The 18158-nt window shown below is 43.4% G+C and overlaps 1 protein-coding gene across 1 annotated transcript; it reads right to left on the reverse strand.

The window, feature by feature from the left end:
- Positions 1–64: 64 nt before the first annotated feature.
- LOC110982241 (uncharacterized) lies at positions 65–17239 on the reverse strand. The gene is made up of 16 exons (XM_022240535.2): positions 16926–17239; positions 15450–15610; positions 14521–14703; positions 13519–13761; positions 12395–12544; positions 11493–11695; positions 10301–10528; positions 9500–9616; positions 8373–8524; positions 7666–7786; positions 7125–7278; positions 6317–6519; positions 5484–5627; positions 4842–4971; positions 3792–4068; positions 65–3015 (listed from the first exon to the last, which is right to left on the reverse strand). The coding sequence occupies exons 1-16, from the start codon at positions 17057–17059 to the stop codon at positions 2955–2957; spliced, it is 2661 nt and encodes an 886-aa protein (XP_022096227.2). The 5' UTR covers positions 17060–17239; the 3' UTR covers positions 65–2954.
- Between the last annotated feature and the right edge of the window lie 919 nt (positions 17240–18158).

The following is an 18158-nucleotide window of genomic DNA, read 5'->3' on the forward strand; positions in this document are numbered from 1 at the left end:
CATCTTGCGGAATCAAAGCAGACACAACAGTTTCATGCAGTTCATGAACTACTTTCTGAAGAGGTTTTGTAAATTCAAGGAAGAAGGCATGTCCTTTATTTTAATGTCGGCAATATTCTATTGAGCAGTGGTATTCTACCTAGGCAGTTAATTTAAATTTTTTTTTACCTGATAAAATTTTAGAATATATACCGAGATTTTTAGAGACAGAACTATCCTGGGTTGCCTTGAGTTTAACTAGAAGTTTTAATATAAAAATACAAAATATATTCAACACAGAATGATAAAAGTAGTAAGAGTGAAATTTGGCAGAAGAATGCCCACATTTAGTGATGCACTTTTAAGGAAATTTACTTCAGAATTTCACTTTCCCCGCAGCACACTCTCCAAAATGCCACTATTAACAAAACAGTTGGCTAAAGCTAACCCAACCAAGCGCAAGGCGTACGCAGGTTGATGCCCCTACTTCAGAATATCCAATCTTGACATCACCACCATGACATCACATTTAGCTTGTAGCACTACCCCGAGGTGCTACAGCACGGGAACAAGAGGGTCACTTTTGTCCATTTGTCACTGCAGCACAACTGATGCTGCCACAAATTCTGATCGGTTTGTCTTTACAACCTGTCCGTCGGTGATCACTTTTGGGGGGGGAGGCCAGTGTGGACAATTTTATGGACAGTCTTGTGTGACCTGACGAGGTAGGCCTGGCCTGAGCCATGTTTCGGGAAAGATTTCTCTGGTAGGAAAATTTAAACTGGGTAGTGGTGAGTTTTGAACATCCCCACATTTCCTTCCTCCAATTAGCCACTGTTCAACAATGTGGTGCCTACAACTATGGAACAAGTGTGTCTAGTTCTTCAACTTTGATTGACAACCTGGATGAAACAATTACAACAAACTAATGTTCCAAAACTGCTACAATGTTGTCATGTCACATGACCAAATGACAAATTTATCACAGCATCATCTGCAGTGTTGTACAACAGCTGCCCAGAAATGTCTCAACGCAATTACCCTCAAGAGAGAAAGCTTGCTTTTCAAGCCACCGTAACGATGGTTCACACGTAAATACCCAAACTCCCCAGGATCAAAGTTAAAACATTCCACAATTTCTGAAGCGCTGCGACCCGCAGAAAGAAAATCTGAAGTCCTAGCACCTTGATAGATAAACAAGGTTTTCTGGGTAGAGTTTAAGATAACATGGTGTCAGTAAAGGAATTCAGTTAGTATTAACAAAACTAAACATACTGCATGCTCTATCATGTACAAAATAAATCCTTTTAACATTTCAAGACAAATATTTCCATTTCTAGCGACCAATGGATATTAACAAATCTTTCAAATCTTGATTGCAAGAGACATTTAAAAATTAATTCAAAGTTGCACATACTTAAATCTTGCACACACTTTTTTAAGTAAATGAGTGACCACTGGGAAAGTGATGTGCATGTAGAATATAGAATATTGCTTGTACCAGCAAAACGTCAAGTGGCATGTGTTCCCTACACAAAATGCACGGACGGTCATCTGTGATGTCACGTCTTGTCATGGCAACAGTTATTTTCCCCCCATATTGTAATATGCAACATCAACATATCTTAACTAGCTAGAAGCCGGGTGATTTTGCTTGTACTAGCACAGATGTTGATACAACATACATGTTCCCAACATAAAAATTAATTGACTGTGTCAACAGTCAACCATCTATGAAATACTGTTTTCTCCAGTACTGTACCAGGTCTTTCAAAACATTTCTCAACTAATTCGTAGCCAGGTGATTAATTTCCATCATAAAAAAGAGCAATAAAATTCAGCATCACTTGACAACATGCAATTTGAATAAAATTAATGTGGCCTAGTGCATGCATATATAAGCACAGTGCAGGCCACAGCAGCTACTCAAAATAAAGTACATGTACTTGATGGGTGCGACAGAAATGACATTTGTTGGAAGCCATTACTGAAGTCTGGCATACTCCAGGAAATAAAGGTTTTGTGAGGGATGCACTTTGTTGCACTAATTAAGCTGCAGATTAATGAAAACAGAAAGCCAGGTTGCTACTGAAAGTATAAAAATAAAAGTACAATTCTAATTTGTGCGACTCTAACGAGCTAGTTTGTGCTATATGCGAGCCTAAAGTACATGGTCCACTGTGGAATAGTCATACAGTGAGGATGTATAGGGTGTTAATAATACGTTTGGTTGTTTTAAAGTCGAACAAACTTTTGAAAACAGTTTTCTACAACATGAAATTCTGGCACTAAAAACAAGAAGCAATAGGATTTGGTGTGGCGACAACCCGACCAAAAAGACCCAGTTATTTATCTAAATAAGACACATTATTTTGAAATTGGCCTCCGTGCTGGTGCTAGTGACTGACAGTAACCATTTCAAGTGGGTACCGTCCATTTTACCTACTGCATAATTATTTTGTGGCAGCACGGTGGCCAGTTAGCACGGTGACAGAAACGGTATCCTGTTTGTTTGTGGCTAGTTAGAGGGGTAACCGGCTGAATGAAACTAGGTTTTATAGTGTATTTCACATGAATGCCATCACCTCTAGTTTCGATTCGTATTAAGCTCCTTCAAAAGAGTGATTTTGAAGGGATCCTATTCAAATTTAAAAATTTCCACGAGTATTTTTTAACAACCTGTATGTACTTTGCAAAGTTACTGCAACAGGAAGCATTCATTGCCAAAAATTACGCAACATATTTGACCCTTCTTGTTACTTCAAAATGATCCTGCAAGTTAATTTATAGCACAACAGACATACGATACCTACGCAGACACCTTTACATTTTCATCAGTGACTACACAGATCCAGGAAATAAGGGTTCACAAGGAAAAGTTGTGAATGGGACTCACAAGCTCAGTGTCATAACTTGGAATATATCAACTATAAGGAATGAGATCTGCAGGTGACGTCAAGCATGCTGCAACCTGGTTACTTGTTTGCAATTCTCTCTAGGCACAGTGTCACAATGGCCGTCCAACCTGTCTGGTGGCTGGGAAAGGAAACGAGAAAAACCGGAATAAAATCTTAACAACTTTTAACATTCTGCCATTATAGTACTCCACTTGATTGGTAGGCCGAGTGCAAGCATGAGTTAGGGCAAAAGTTAAGTGTAGTTGGACGGACGCTGGGCAAATTCTTGCAAAGGCTGTAATTATTTCACTATAATTGGATCAACATCTTGTGAGTGCTGGATGGCATGGACTATCCAAAGGACCATTCGCAGCCATACCCTGGGACATAGACGCACCACAGGTTTCGTTTAACAGAACAGCAGGAACCGTTCAAATGAAATATGTAATGTATGGTACCATGAACACTACAAGATATGAATACGGTGAGACTTGCGAGTGGCCATGAGATGCTACAAAATATCGTGGTTTGCGTTGGGTCATTCGGGTGTGACTGTGTTGCACGTGCTAATTATTACAAAGCAATTGGCCAGAGGTCAAATTATACATTTATATATTTGGTCCTAACTTGCCCCCTGAAGAACATATCAACAATTTGAGAACATTTTGCAAAGGTTTATTGCGTCACTGGTAATTCAAAGCCACGCATACCATCATGTTGCAGCAAAGAGCTAAGACCATAAGCTGCCATGAATACATTTGACTACAGCAGAGCAGAGGTTTACAGATAAATTAACAGCTCATGGAGGAGAGGTTCCAGACCAGTTGTCATCAATCTTACTTGCTCAGTTCCAATACATTCGACAAACTACTCAAGTAGAGCTCAGTCCTTTTTTTAATTAAAAAAAAATTTTACCTAGCTCCACAGCCACGTCCCGTGTCGCCGTGGAAATACTCGTAGAACAAGATAAGGTCCTTGAATGCCGGGTCCTCCTTGTAGAGTGGGTTGTCGGCGTGGCACGGCCGCACCCCGTTCTCATCCGGCAGAAATATCTTAGCCAGGCGAGAGGAGATCTCCTTAGCGCAGTCCTTGAGGCGCATCATGTTGCCAGACCCCGTGGGGCACTCCACCTTGAAGGTGGGGCCATGGAAGAAGTCGTAACGCTCCAAGGCCTCGATGATCAGGTAGTTCACTGCAATCGGAAGAGGCAACGTATGGGGCGAATTTTGCAACCAGAATCACAAGCTGTTTCCACAATGGACTGAACAACGCTCTCATTTAGGTTTCACACATGCCTTGAACACCTCATCGACCAATGGGATGCTGCGGTGTGCCAAAAGATGTGCTCGCCTCAAGTTTGAGAATATGTACTTGAGTGTAGGGCTAAAGCAGTATTAGGTCTCCTATGATCGGTCTGTTTTTTATCAATTTCATCTCATTTTATTTCTTTATCAATGTTCAATCAATTTCATCTCATTTACACAATGTGTTATTCAAACTGAAATCACTTGAAGTACCATTCTTAATTTCCCAAAATTTAGACCCCTGAGTAACCCGTGCCTATGCTCCCTGTTTAACATCTTTAGAGAAAAACTTTTGTGATTCAAAAATATGCTGTCAGATTTTTATCAACATTGCCCAACTCCTTTCACACTACAAGCGAGGCAGAAAAAGGAAAAACTTAAAAACATGATATATTTCTACATGACTCTTACAAATCCTGCCGTCTGAACTCAACTCATCCTAATCTGGGTAACTTCAACAGGTCCAAGTACATTCTAGCAGCAACCTTATAGAATTTATAAATCAAAGGTCTTTGCCCCAGTATCCATTTTCAAAGTTGGAAAATTAACTCTACCCCTTTCACATGCCTTCTTCCGGGAAAAAGTCAGCATAGACTCCGATCAAGTCTGGATATCTACCAACCACGCTTTGATGAACTGGATAAGAAACAGCAATCCTTACCACAAAGCCAGATGGGTCCACGCCAGTTGCTGTTACCCCCAAACAGGTAGGTGTTGGACTCACCGGGGACATAGTTGACTTTGTACTCCTCTCCTTGCACGTTGACCACGAACGGGTGGTCCTTGTGCACCTGAATTTGACAAAAAGATTTGAAGGTGTGCAAAGTTGAGGGTAAACTTGTAATTAGATTTGAAAGGCTTTACATCTTACAAATGTTGAGGGATTGAGTAAAAAAAATGTCTTTAAGAATGACCAAAAGACTACTGAAGAAGTTAACCTGTAAGCTCTGGAAAACAGAGCAAAGCATTTACTTGGTTTGGCCCTTGAATGATTTGCTCTCAGACAAGCCCACCTCAGCAATGACACAGCGACACGTCATGCCTGTGAAGGGGGAAATCACAGGTGCAGTACCAGGCAGAAAAACAGGTTTTTTCTGTCTGTGATATAGCCCCCCAAAAGCAACACTCAGTAAGAAACGTGACCGACGCCTGGAAGAAAGGGATTCAACACTACACGGGATCACACAGACAGACTTTGAGAAAGGTGACAGATTAACAAATAGCTAAGCCTAAGGCAGCAGACAGCTGGATACCAACACGGCCTGAGAGACAGACTGGCTGGCAGGCAGACAGACAAACCCACCTTGGACAGGGAGCGGATCCCGTATGGCGAGAGGAACTCCTCCTCGTCTAGCATGTACTTAAGAACCTTCTTGAGCTGCTTGCGTTGAGGGATGCCGAGGAGATGACGTCCATGGATGCCATCCGCCATGGTCTTGTACGCAATCTGGTGTGCAACACAAAGACACATAATGCACTGAGAGCCTCTATGTACGGGTTGGAGACCAACAGCTGTGCTGATGTCTCTTCGCAGAAGGCAGAAGCTTCACTAAGCTTCCATGAATTGTTAGGCGCAATTTAGCAACAAACACAAAAGTGCCTTTGTTTTAGACCCACCTGTTTTGCAAACCATTAAAACAGCTCTACACTTCAGTCACACAAACATGTAGGAAATGCAGAAAATAAAAATCCTTGCCAGGCAGCATTTTGACATGAACCAATCACGAAAAATATATAAATCAAAGTCCCGAAGATACGATCAAATATTAAAGGGGCACTGGTGTTTTGTAAAGTTCATGGTTTGACAGGCGTTACTTCTGTGTAAAGTAATCTCAAAGGCAAATGCTAAGGTCCAAATGTTAAAATTAGGTTAGCTATTCAATTATTTACAAGAGATATAAATGGTTTTAAAATTTGTTTAAATGTTTAAAATGTAACATTAAAACTATAACATTCACAAGACGTAGGTCTAGTTTGCCCACCAGGTATCCTACACTATGCCCCCAAACAGGGTCAAGTCGGAAATACATTTCAACGGAGTCAACTTATGTGGTCATCACCCAAAACCACGCCCCACGACCCAACACCCAACCAAGCTGAAGTTGAAGAAACTCATTTCCAACCAAGTTGACTTACGTGATCCGACAGCTCGGAGCGGTGCTTCATGAACCAGTCCAGCCGCTTCTTGAACCCCGGCAGCTTCTGGATAACCTCTTCCTCCAAGGTCAGGGAGGCAAAGAGCGGGACCAGGCCCACCATGGAACGGATGCGCAGGGGGATGGTGCAGGTGTCTGTCTTGAGAACGTCATAGTAGAAGCCGTCCTCCTCATCCCAAAGGCCTGCAGATGCACAAAAAATAACATCATTGCTGTTTTCTCACAAACGACTGAAGATCGGCCAACTCTTACCCTCATTTCTGATACAAAATCCACTAATTCTGGGAAAAATTAGAGCAGCCGAGACAAATTTGGAAGAGATTTAACCAGTTTATTCTCTATGACCTGAAACAAGACATTTTGGACGTGGGAAATGATTAACACATTTGAAGACACATGTGACATATACAATTGTAAACTTAATGGCGAGGAGCCATGTTGATCGCGCAATTATAAACGGAAAAATTATTGAGCATTATCACGACTAACTATTAAAAACCTTTGCGTAAAGCTTTCGCAGCAACAACTGCTTAGAAGCACTTCAGATGCAAATCATCACTCAGTACAAATTGGCAAACTCTGTAATACATTTTACACAAATTAACTGACTTTTTAGAAACTGTACGAATCTTTTCTAGCATTTAAGGGACAGTAATAGCACCTTCCTCGAGGGATAAAAAAATGTGGACAATCATTCCAGAGAAACTTCCCTATCTGTCCCCTGTGGACTCAAAACCTGTATGCCCCACTGAGGGACACATGGGCCCCTTCCCTTTCGACGAACTCACCTCCACCAACCGAGTTCATGGCGTCGATGATGGAAACAAAATGCTCAAAGAACTTGCTGGCCATGTCCTCGTAGCTCTCGTCGCTCCTGGCCAACTCCAGGGCGATGTCTAGCATGACGATGCAGAAGAAGGCCATCCAGGCTGTGCCGTCGGCCTGAAATGACCAGAGCAAACAGGGACGGTCATCCAATCCCCCATTTAAATTGTGGGGCAATACTGTGTTGAAAGTTGAGGGTTGGAGACTCTGAGGTTTAAGGAATATGTGTTTCAATATTCCTCACGCCAGAAACCTTTCATATCGCAAAGGCGCCAGGAAAGAAATGTCTTCTCAGGCATAGCACAGTTGGAACAGTGCAGTCAGCGTTTCCCAGGTGACCATGAGCATGTACCTTTCGAGTGCCCCTCTCACAAATGCAGGTATATCATGCTTGATGGTTCCATACCAGCCTTGTTCGTAAGTCAGCCATCTCGAATCAAAGGCGAGGCAATCCCTTCCCGAAATTTATCTCCTGATATTAGTCAATCTCTTGTCTTTGCATACCTGTTCCAGATGACCTCCTGTGGGCAAAGGTCGTGACCTGTCAAACACCCCAATGTTGTCCAGACCTAGGAAGCCACCAGAGAAGAGATTCTTGCCATCAGGGTCCTTGCGATTCACCCACCTGTAAACAAATGAACAGCCAGATATCTTATTCTGAAAGAAAGGGTTTTTATAAATCAGACCCAAAGCGAATGACATCCTTGATTTCTAGATCATGCAGTTGACATAAACTCTGTTACCAGTAAACTTCAAAAGTACTTTTGGCTAGCATAACATCAATTTTTCATTTGCTTCTAAACAGTATCCAGTCTCCACTTCTTGGTCACTTTTGCTTTACAGCATCTTCCAATCCTTAGCATCCTGAAAGTTTCCACCACCACAGAATTCTCACCAAAAGATGGCAAGCGTTGGAAACTCTTGCCCCTCATCGCTATGGCTCATGTTTGATTTCCCCCCAGCCTTGCTCTGATCTTTCCAGAACCCACATTTTTTCCTCTAAGTTCTCCGGTTTTCATTCCTCAGGAAAAAGCAACAGTTTTGATCTGTCGGTGCTCTGTAGCTACATTGGTCATTTGGCAGTTACCTAAAGCACCTCTGACTAGACGAGGATGTAGCTCCATCCTAGCTGTGAGAGAGATGATTAGCCCCCTACCCTCTAACATTATTGAAAGAGTAAGCTACACATTGAGAACACTGGCGTCCCCTACCAAGTGAAGTTGAGCAGGAGTTTCTGGAAGGCTCTGGCCAGGAAGTTCCTGTCTCTGGACCCCCGGGGAGCTACGGCCTTGAAGACCCTGAACACGGCCCACGCATGGACTGGTGGGTTGACGTCACCAAAGGCAAACTCATAGGCAGGAATCTATTAAAGAATCAAATACATGTACGACAAAGATACATGTAATTCCTTAATTTAACGATGGAAATATTCTCCTCAAAGAAAGTAGTGCGTATTAGTATCCACTGATAATAACGCCCACACTATTACATCATTAACCACTATCTACCGGATGGAATTTGAATATGCGGGACGAGTTCCTAGGCGATTTTCAAGATTTACTGTTTTCGAATTCTTCAAGAATTCATAACTTCATTTACTGGAAGTTTACACCCACACAAATGACTGTCTGGCGGTTACTCTAATCTGACAGGCAACCTCCACTGATGCCCGAGGATTGCAGCCAGGCCTGCCACCCAGTAAAGACAGCACAGATTGTGCAGTGTTGCATAATTTCCTTTGTTCCCAAAATTGGCCAAGTGAGTTGCTGAATGGCTGTGGCGTCTTTTCAAATGCGGCCAGATTAGCGTGCAGCGGTACTGTATCACTCAATCACTCATTGCGGGAGTGCCGGAGCACTTTGTTCCCGCTGATAATACTCGGGTGCTGAATGCCGCAAACAGTGGTATACTGTTTCAAAACAATGACGGATTACTTCCGCTAATGACAACTGAAAAAATGTTGGCAATTCCCAGCAGCTCGGTCTTTTGTTCCGAGTACGATCTTTTGTTACAAGGCCCAGCTCCTTCATCCGATTTTGGGCAACCCGGTATGATGCGTGCAAACCAAAGAAGTCCGGTATCGGAAACCCCGGCACCGAGTGGTTAATTTCCCCATAAAGTTCACCTGAATTCCCAACAGGCAATATAGCTGTCACTGAAAAACGCTGCATCTGGTGGATTTATATCAAGACTACGTAGAACAACCCTAACGATTTAGAATCAGACCTACTGGGCCACAAAGTTTCAAGGTTTGTTCTAGTCTTAAAAGAGCCATGGGCGGGGCAGAATCCACCCTCCCCCTGACATTTTTTATGCTACTGTTGCTCAAGGTGCTTACCTGACCATTTGGGGCCATGTACCACTCACGCAGGAACAGTAGGAGTTGGTCCTTGGCAAAGGTTGGATCCAGCTTAGCGAAGGGGATCATGTGGAATGCCAAGTCCCACGACGCGTACTGTCACACAACCCAAAAAGATCATTTTAATCATATGTGCCCGGAAAACAATCGTTTTCTTCCATCAGAACAATTAAAAGCTTTCCCTACAGGGTCTGCTCCTTCTGGGTCACAGTCATACTTTTGCCTACCAAGGCCTGGGTAAAACTATGGCCGATTATCAGTACAAAAGGAAATGAATACTACACCGAATGTTAAAAACTCATGCAGTGTGATTACGACACTGCACAATAAACACCATGCTACTACATGCTCAATGAACATAGGACCCTTTTTAAACTTAATGGGGCATACGAGCATTTTCAGATAAAATGTGACACCGACGAAGAGTGATATTTTTGCAAACTGTGGTCGTCCATACCAAGTATGCAAAAAAATAAGAGGAGTCATTACTAGGTACAGCCATCAGTGTTAGAAATTAGAATCCTTGGTGTCCTTACCAGAAATAAATAATAATAATAATAAAAACAATTACCAGGTAGTTCTCAACTTTTACTTTTAAGTTAGCTGCTAAATGAAATGTTTCATGGCAGACTGCCGCAGTCGTCCACTCCATGAAGGAATAAGAGATTACGTGTTTCTCCATGCTCCATCAGTTGCGACAGACCACGTGTGAATCACTCCTCTTTCAAATTTTCTAAGAGACTGTGGTAACTTTATGACGAGGGAAGGGCCCTGACATACCCAGGGGTATTCCCACTTGTCGGGCATGGAGATGATGTCCATGTTATAGAGGTGCCTCCATTCCGTGTTCCGACCCTTGTCACGGCTCTGGGGGGGCCTGGGGGTCTCCCGATCTCCCTCTAACCAGGCCTTGACGATGTAATGGTAGAACTGCTTACTCCAGAGTAGGCTGGCGTAGGCCTGCCGAGCCACTTTGAACTCTTCCGAGTCAGCGGCAGCTGGGATAATCTGCAGGTGGGGGGGCAGGATTAAGGAAATTAAGAACTCTCAGCGATGAATGCCCACTGAAAACTCTGGTTTTGATTTTCACATCAAAATTGAGACTAATTCCAAAGATATGTAATGCAAAACTGCTGCAAACTGCTTGCTGACTATAATGACCTAAAATACAAAGGCCTTTGAGAAAGATTCTGCTAGGATCGAAACATCAGGCCCTCCATATTTCAAAAATTGTAGCTATGTTACTGCTGCCCTTCATAATTATGCCATGTGTGAGAACTTGAAGCGTCTAAAGAAAAAAATAAAATACACTAGCAGCTACTTTTGCTTAACAGCTTTAATTCTACTTTTATTCAAACAACTCGAGGGCTTTGCAACATAATCATAAGATATGTCCAAGTCTACAGGCTATGGCTAGTAACAGCACACTTGTCTACGGGAAGAAGCCCCATCCACAAGCCAGCGACTTCCATAGGAGTGCATTATTTCAACACACGGCCACAACTTTCAGACATGGTCAACGTTTTACCCTCATTGTCAATGAACCCAAGTAGGGGCGATTCACAATACAGCGTTCCACCAACACCTTGCCAAGGGGAGGGCTTTTTTTAAGTTTTTGGTCGACAAAAGCATGGCTGCCTTGCCATGATTTACATTTGAATGTATGTCAGTAGACAACTCGGGGAAATTATTGAAAGATTTGGACATTCTATGCAATAGAATGAAGTAAGAATTAATTAAGACCACAACTTGAAGTACACTTATGATTGTCTTCCCTGGAAAAAACAAACATCGTGAATAATTCAAGTTCCCTGTGCACAGCTGGTGAATAGAATATGTCCACCTTTACCCAACATGCACTGTAAAAATGGCCTTTACAATGCAACCTCTTGGTGGCGCAATGTTTTGTGATTTGCCTGCACTGACTCAGAACATCTCAAATTCATCGAGGGTTTTCAAGAAGAGCACTCACTGCGGAATAAAATTCATCCGTCTCTAACTTCCTGGTCGTGAAGACGTCATCAAATGCCTCCTGCCCAAAGTACGTCCCCGGGTCCTCGTTGTTGTAGAAGAAGCGGACTCTGACGACAGCCTCCTCCCCTGGGGGCACTTCCAAGATGTAGTGGGCGGCGCATTTTGTGCCTCGGCCTCGCCCATCGATCGCATCCATCTCCCCTGGAAGAAAAAATTTGAAATCCAATCCAAACTTTTTAACCCTAGCTGCCTAAGGGTTGCTGGACCTAACCTTCCCCTTTCACACAAAGTTAAACACCCATATGGGATTTTGTGCACTAAGTGTGGACTGCCAAACCTAATGCAAAAGCCAGCTGTCCGGGCCTACCAGACCTATCCCCACAGAATGAAACACTTTACTACTGTTTAATTCTGTGTGGTTGGGGAAGGTTAGGGTTTGATACACAGTGATGTTTGAAGCTGGTGAAGGTGACTGCTTGGAAAAGATGATAGAGCAGAGTAAGATATGACGATTGAGGAGAGGAAGACCAAAGACAAGATTGAACCATGGCATCGGAGATCTAACAGGTCGTTCCCTGTCTGAGGTATATGCTCTTGCTGCAGGTCGCCTTTCATGGTGAAGCATGGTTGAGGTCACAAGCTATCAATTTTCTCCGACGCTCCATCAGCTTTGCCTTAGGAAGTAGTCCCTCAATTTCTAACACCTCAGGGAGCTAATATTGACTAATCACCCTCAAACCATGTTACATTTAGACACAGCTGAGTGTGGACTCGGTCAGAACACTGTTGTATGCTGCTGCATTCAGCAACGTTTATGGCAAAAACACTTAAACTTTCAAAGGCAGTTCAGTCTCGCAATAAACAGCAAAATGCATTTTTTTAGAGATAACTCTGCTTTACCGTTGATGATGTAACGGTGGAAAGCGTCCCGGACAAACTTGGTGTAGTTGTCTAGACCGTAGAGGCGGCGCATGTTGGTCTCGTTCTCGGTGAAGAGAAGGGGTGCCTTGCTACCGTCTGGGGCAGCGTCATAAACAATGGTCATTTTGTCTGCGGGGAGGCACAGATTACAGGAAAAAGATTTGGCCGTTATTGATATCTCAACTATGAAACTTTCTGCGTCTGTACTGAATTAAAAGGGAAATACGGCCCAGTGGTTAAGGTTTGTAGCTCCTGATCGTAGGGTCAGGAGTCTGAGCCTAGCAGGTAACATGTTATCACCTTGGGCAAGTCACTTCACCCCTGCTGCCCCTCTCTACCCAGAAGTAAATGAGTAGAGGTGGTTACAACATGCAGCTACCTGCACCTGAAATGGCCGGCAGCATGGAGCTCTAGACTCCCCAAGGAGCTGAGACCGTCTCATGAATTATCAGATGTTGTGAGCCCAACGAGCAGGGACAATGAATACAATTAAGCACCTTTGAAACACAGATGCTATCTGCTCAAAGTGGAACAACAGAGGGCGTGCTGTTTTTTGCCATGAGACGCGCAAGTATATGCGCGTTTGACACGGAGCACGCCGAGTATGCGTAACTGATTTATTATGGTATATATGGTCTTTGCGTACACGCAGAACGCATGCAAGAAAATGCTTGTAGCCACCTGTCTTTCTTTCGCCGACTGGGGGTGCGCTTCAGCTTGGGGCAGATTAGATACACCTTATAAATGCTGTTATATTATTCTTACATTGGATAGTTCTCACCATAAAGGGAAGGCCCTTATCTCCCAAGTAACACAACTATACACAGTCTTACCAGCGTTTAGTCAAATACTTCAAAATCATCTATACCTAGTCATAACAAATACTATCATAAATGCTTACACTACGTACAATGAGTGAACAACTGAATAGGAATATCTAAATTGTAGCATTTCAAGTATTCATGGCCTCAGGTTCAGACTTCGGGGATATTAATTGTGACTTCTGGTGTAGAATTGTGACTTCTTGTGAAGCAACTAATCACAGGACTGGAAAGGTGTTCTTGAAGGACTTGACCGTGGCACTGCAAAGTACAGGTGCTTACCTAAAGTCTCGTGGGTCAGTGCTATCTTGCCGTCCTTGCCCAGGGACAGCCTGGGTTTCATTCCGCATCCTTCGTGGTCACAGCCCCAGATCCAGGTGTTGCGGTACCAGAACTGCGGCAGGACATGGATGGTGGCTGGCTCGGGGCCACGATTGGCCACTGTGATGCGGCACAGGACGTCATTTGGGGTGTTCTTGGTGTACTCGGCAAAGACGTCCCAGTACCGACTCTCAGCAAAAACGCCTGCCACACATTTAGACAAACTAAACATGTGAACTTACTTGTTACTAACCCCCACCCAATTATCAGCAAACGACTGCTACCAGGATTTTCTCAACTGGCTACCACACCAACATCTCAGAGAAGCAACAAACTTTGCAAACATAAACTCAATTCCAGTCATTTCAAAGGGAGACTGATATCAATTTACATGCATTTCTCTTGAGAACTGTATCTTATGAAATCACTCACAAACCCTGCTGACACCACACAACCCAGGTAAGCATGGGCAAGAATACCGAATAGATCTCTTGTTTGTCAAGCAAGTCCATTTCAAAAGTGTGTAACCCCCTCCCCCAGTTAATGTAGCCTCGCCCCTCAGAAAGGTCACAAAAAACTATGTAAAAACTTTTCTCAATATATTGCCCCTCAAAAAATTACTAGTTCGCCCCCCAAATTTAGCTCTGGATCAACCCTGGAATGGACTCCACATACAAGATTTCCCTCAAACTTGATGAGAGAAAAGTGACAGACACTTAAATAACATCGTTGCCATGAATTCAGCATCTCTGCAAAGGTCTTTCTCATTTGAGTACACTCTAATGCAAAGTCAGACTCACATGTATTTCTATATATACCTTTGTGCACATTCAGATGAAAATCCGACATGCAAACTGGTACACTGCATGGCACACACATACATGTAATCCAGTGCATGCACTGGCTTCTGTACGTGTCCCACTGTGCCAGTGTGCATGGAGCCCACAGTTTCTGACAAATTACCTGAGTCTTCCAGTTCAAACTCGGGATCGGTGACACTCCGTTCTCTCCCCTCTTTTTCCAATGTGGCATAGGGGTACTCCGCCTGGGGGTACTTGTACAAGGCCTTCATGTAGGAATGGGTTGGTGATGAATCTAGATAGTAATAGTTCTCCTTGCAGTCTTCGCCATGGTTACCTTGTGGCCCTGAATACAAGAAAGACAACTTAAAAATTTTGTATCAAACAAAGACAGGTCTTCCACCATTCCAAGATTTTCTTCAAACAATCTCAACTTCCACAATGTTTCCATAAATTTATCTGACCCGTTTTCTCATGCATGGAGATATGATCACGGATTTGGCCACACTAATTATGACCTCAAAGACCTGACTGGATTTGAAAAAGGATCTTGCCAGAATCGCAAATGGTCTGGATAGCCTGTTAAAAACTGGTCACACCCTTTGGGTACACATGTCAACCCGTTGCACGAAGTCTACGTCAGTTGCATGCACAAGTGGGGCCTCCATCCTTGGCTAATGTGAGTGGCGATTCAAGCACAGTGTCCTCCATAACTCGTACCACTGAGCTCTCCAAGGGTGTGTGGCCTAGTGATTAGGGGCTTGTAACTTCCGATCATAGGGGTTGGGGGTTCAAATCCAGCTGCTGGTTGCAAGTTTTGACCTTGGGTGAGTCACTTTACATCCACTTGCCTCTCTCCACCCAGGAGTATGAATGGGTGCCTATGAGGGGAGAGATGGTTGTTGCGTTTGATTAGCCACTTGTATCTAAGATGGCAGCATTGAGCTGTATACTCCCAAGGAAGTTGAGATGGGCTTGAGATGTTTCCAAGATGTTCACGGGGTCTGTGAGCTGGGACAATATTGACTTCCATGTTATGAGACTTTGTGTGGAAAGTGAACCGTAAGAATGGTCCAACGTTGTTATCATCACCTGTCAGGCCGTAGAGTCGCTCTTTCAAGATGGGATCTTTGCCATTCCAGAGAGCCAGCCCAAAGCAGAGACGGCACTGGCGATCAGCGATGCCGAGGAGCCCGTCCTCCCCCCAACGGTAGGCACGGGAACGTGCGTGGTCATGGGGGAAATAATCCCAGCTGCAATGACACGCACAAAACATTCCACTCAGTTTGGAGTCAAAGTTGAGTTTGCCTGTCAAGTCAACATTGTTCTTTCTGTGTAAAATCTTTGCAATCTTTACATCACAAGGAACCTTCAAATCACACAATTTCAAAGAGGACTATTATTTCTATGTACAAAATGTACATTTTACATTAAGTACATGTAGATTTCTTTACCCATACGATCTATCTTGAGCAAACAGCTGGGAAGTTGTTATTGGAAGCAAGTAATGTACAAATTTTAGCAGTATGGCATACAATTTTAGCAAAGTGGGCTGATTTGCGAAAGCCCTTGTGGAACACCCTTCTTTTTGATTACTTTACAATATACATAAATGTCACTCCAACTGGGAACAAAACCTACACTTACAATTATGAACACAGTACGTCACTGAACTTTGCCTCCTCCAAAATTACAGTTTAAGAGCAGTACATGCATTCACACTCAGGAAACAAACCTGCTCTGCAAACTTTAATATTCATCAAAAGCTTTCCTCAGGGGTCATCCTCTGACCCCTGACCTCTGAGCCCTCGTGCCCACCCACCACAACCCAAGCCTGTACCCACACCAACCCAATTTTACCCTGTCTCCTTTAGTCTTTCTTTGTAACACAATCCTGACACATTTAGAGTTGTTCACTTTTTTAATGGCTCAGAAACTGTCTACATGTTTGTCACTTTTAATTATTAACATTTCTGATAAAAAAATAAAAGAAGACTAAAGTCCATGCAACTTCAGGACTGACCGAAACAAATACTAGCATGACAGAAGGGCTTGGTGGGTGCTCTCTTAAAATAATGCCAATTCATGCTGACTCAGCACTTGCCAAGCGTTTTCTTACACAGTACTGCGCAAATGATCTTGGTTGTTTTTTTTAATAAGAGGTGGAAACAGTCCAACTACTGAGTCATACATTTCCATTTGGATAAATTTCTTGACCTCCAAATTTATGAGGCACACCCTCAGAACTGTGGGGTCCGACGTCTGTCCCGCTCAGAGCGGGGGGGGGGGGGCGTCGGACCCCACAATTCTGGGGGTTTTATGATAAAGCACACGTCTGATTCACCCATCATGTCCATGACACAAACACCTGACAAAAAAAACTAGTTTCCAAAATCATGGTATAGACAAAATGACGTTGGTACATACCGAGGGCTGACAACCCTGCATAAAAAACTTCGACTTTCCTTTAAGAAGAATCTCCCACAGCCGGAAAATTGGTTGGTAGCGAAAATCAAGACCGACTGATCGTACCCAACATTTTAAACACAAATGACACTTGTTACCAACCAGCTTCCGTCAGCCGAGTAGTCCTCCCTGACGGTCCCCCACTGCCGCTCCGAGAGGTACGGTCCCCATCGCTTCCAGTGTCGCACACGATCGTCCGACTCCTTTAGCCTCACTTTTTCCGTGATCAACGCCATGTCAGACCTGTTGGTGCTACTTTATGAGGTCCAAACGTAGAAAAGGAGCTATTTTGTTCAACCTTCGGGAGATCATCTATTTCCCCATAATCTGAAGACCGATCAACGGCACACTAGCACTACGTGTTGCTAGCTAGTTAACAAAATCTCTTTGACTTCCGCAATCCGGGACCGGCGCGGCGCGCGTTGAATAAGTTTGTACAAAATTGTAGGCCTACATGTAGTTAGTTGTAAACCAGCCGTCCTTTATTCTGACGTGAGTACGGTGTCCTTTACAGGACATTCAATAAATAAGAGGAAATTGGGTTGGAATCCAACTCTGGTAATCGGAAACAACTATCATGTCCAAATTGGATAAGGGTTTGTTGTGTCAGTGTTTGAGTGAGAAATTGGTAGTGATACTGATATTTCATCCCACGGAGCTTAAACTAACTTTTTTGTTTTAATTACACGTGTGAGACAGCAAGCTACAACAGTGATGTACATCTCGCAGATTGGCCGCTGAAACGACGGAAAGTTGTCCGTAAAAAATGTTCAGTAACTAACTTGTGATACTCAAAGTTTACCATGGACATCCTATGGCCTCAAGGTGCCGGTGATAATTTTTAAACTTTCAAATAAAGTTTCAAACGTTGTACTTTTGCCATATCGAATTCCAATTGAATTGAGCGCGACGCTAGCATGGCATAAGCACGGCAGTGGTTTTAAACGTCGAACTTAATTCATAAAGCCCAGTCGAATTTAAATAAATCCAACATGGCGGATCAGCACAACATGAAACGTGATTTGCTATCTTTCGGCCTGAGTCGGAAGACGTATTTAGCTTTGGCGAGCACTACTGGTACTCTATTTCTCGACAAATATCGAGGCCTTTTTATTTTCAAGGCTCGATGTTATGGTTCCCGGTGATCTTACAGTGAAGTCTCAATGAAATATCTCCCAGGTGAACTTGGGAGTCTTGTTCCGACGTTCGGAGATGATTTTTAGTTAAAAGGTCATATTGAGTTCATCTTATCTCACATCAAGCAGGAATTTGAAAGAGAAACTGCAAAACTAAACCCCATTCTTCCGCGAGCACCGTGCCTGCCCCTTGCATTTC

The sequence above is a fragment of the Acanthaster planci genome, linkage group LG09 (genome assembly GCF_054643075.1).
Source record: "Acanthaster planci isolate LZ-2023a linkage group LG09, COTS_SCS, whole genome shotgun sequence".
Taxonomy (NCBI): Eukaryota; Metazoa; Echinodermata; class Asteroidea; order Valvatida; family Acanthasteridae; genus Acanthaster; species Acanthaster planci.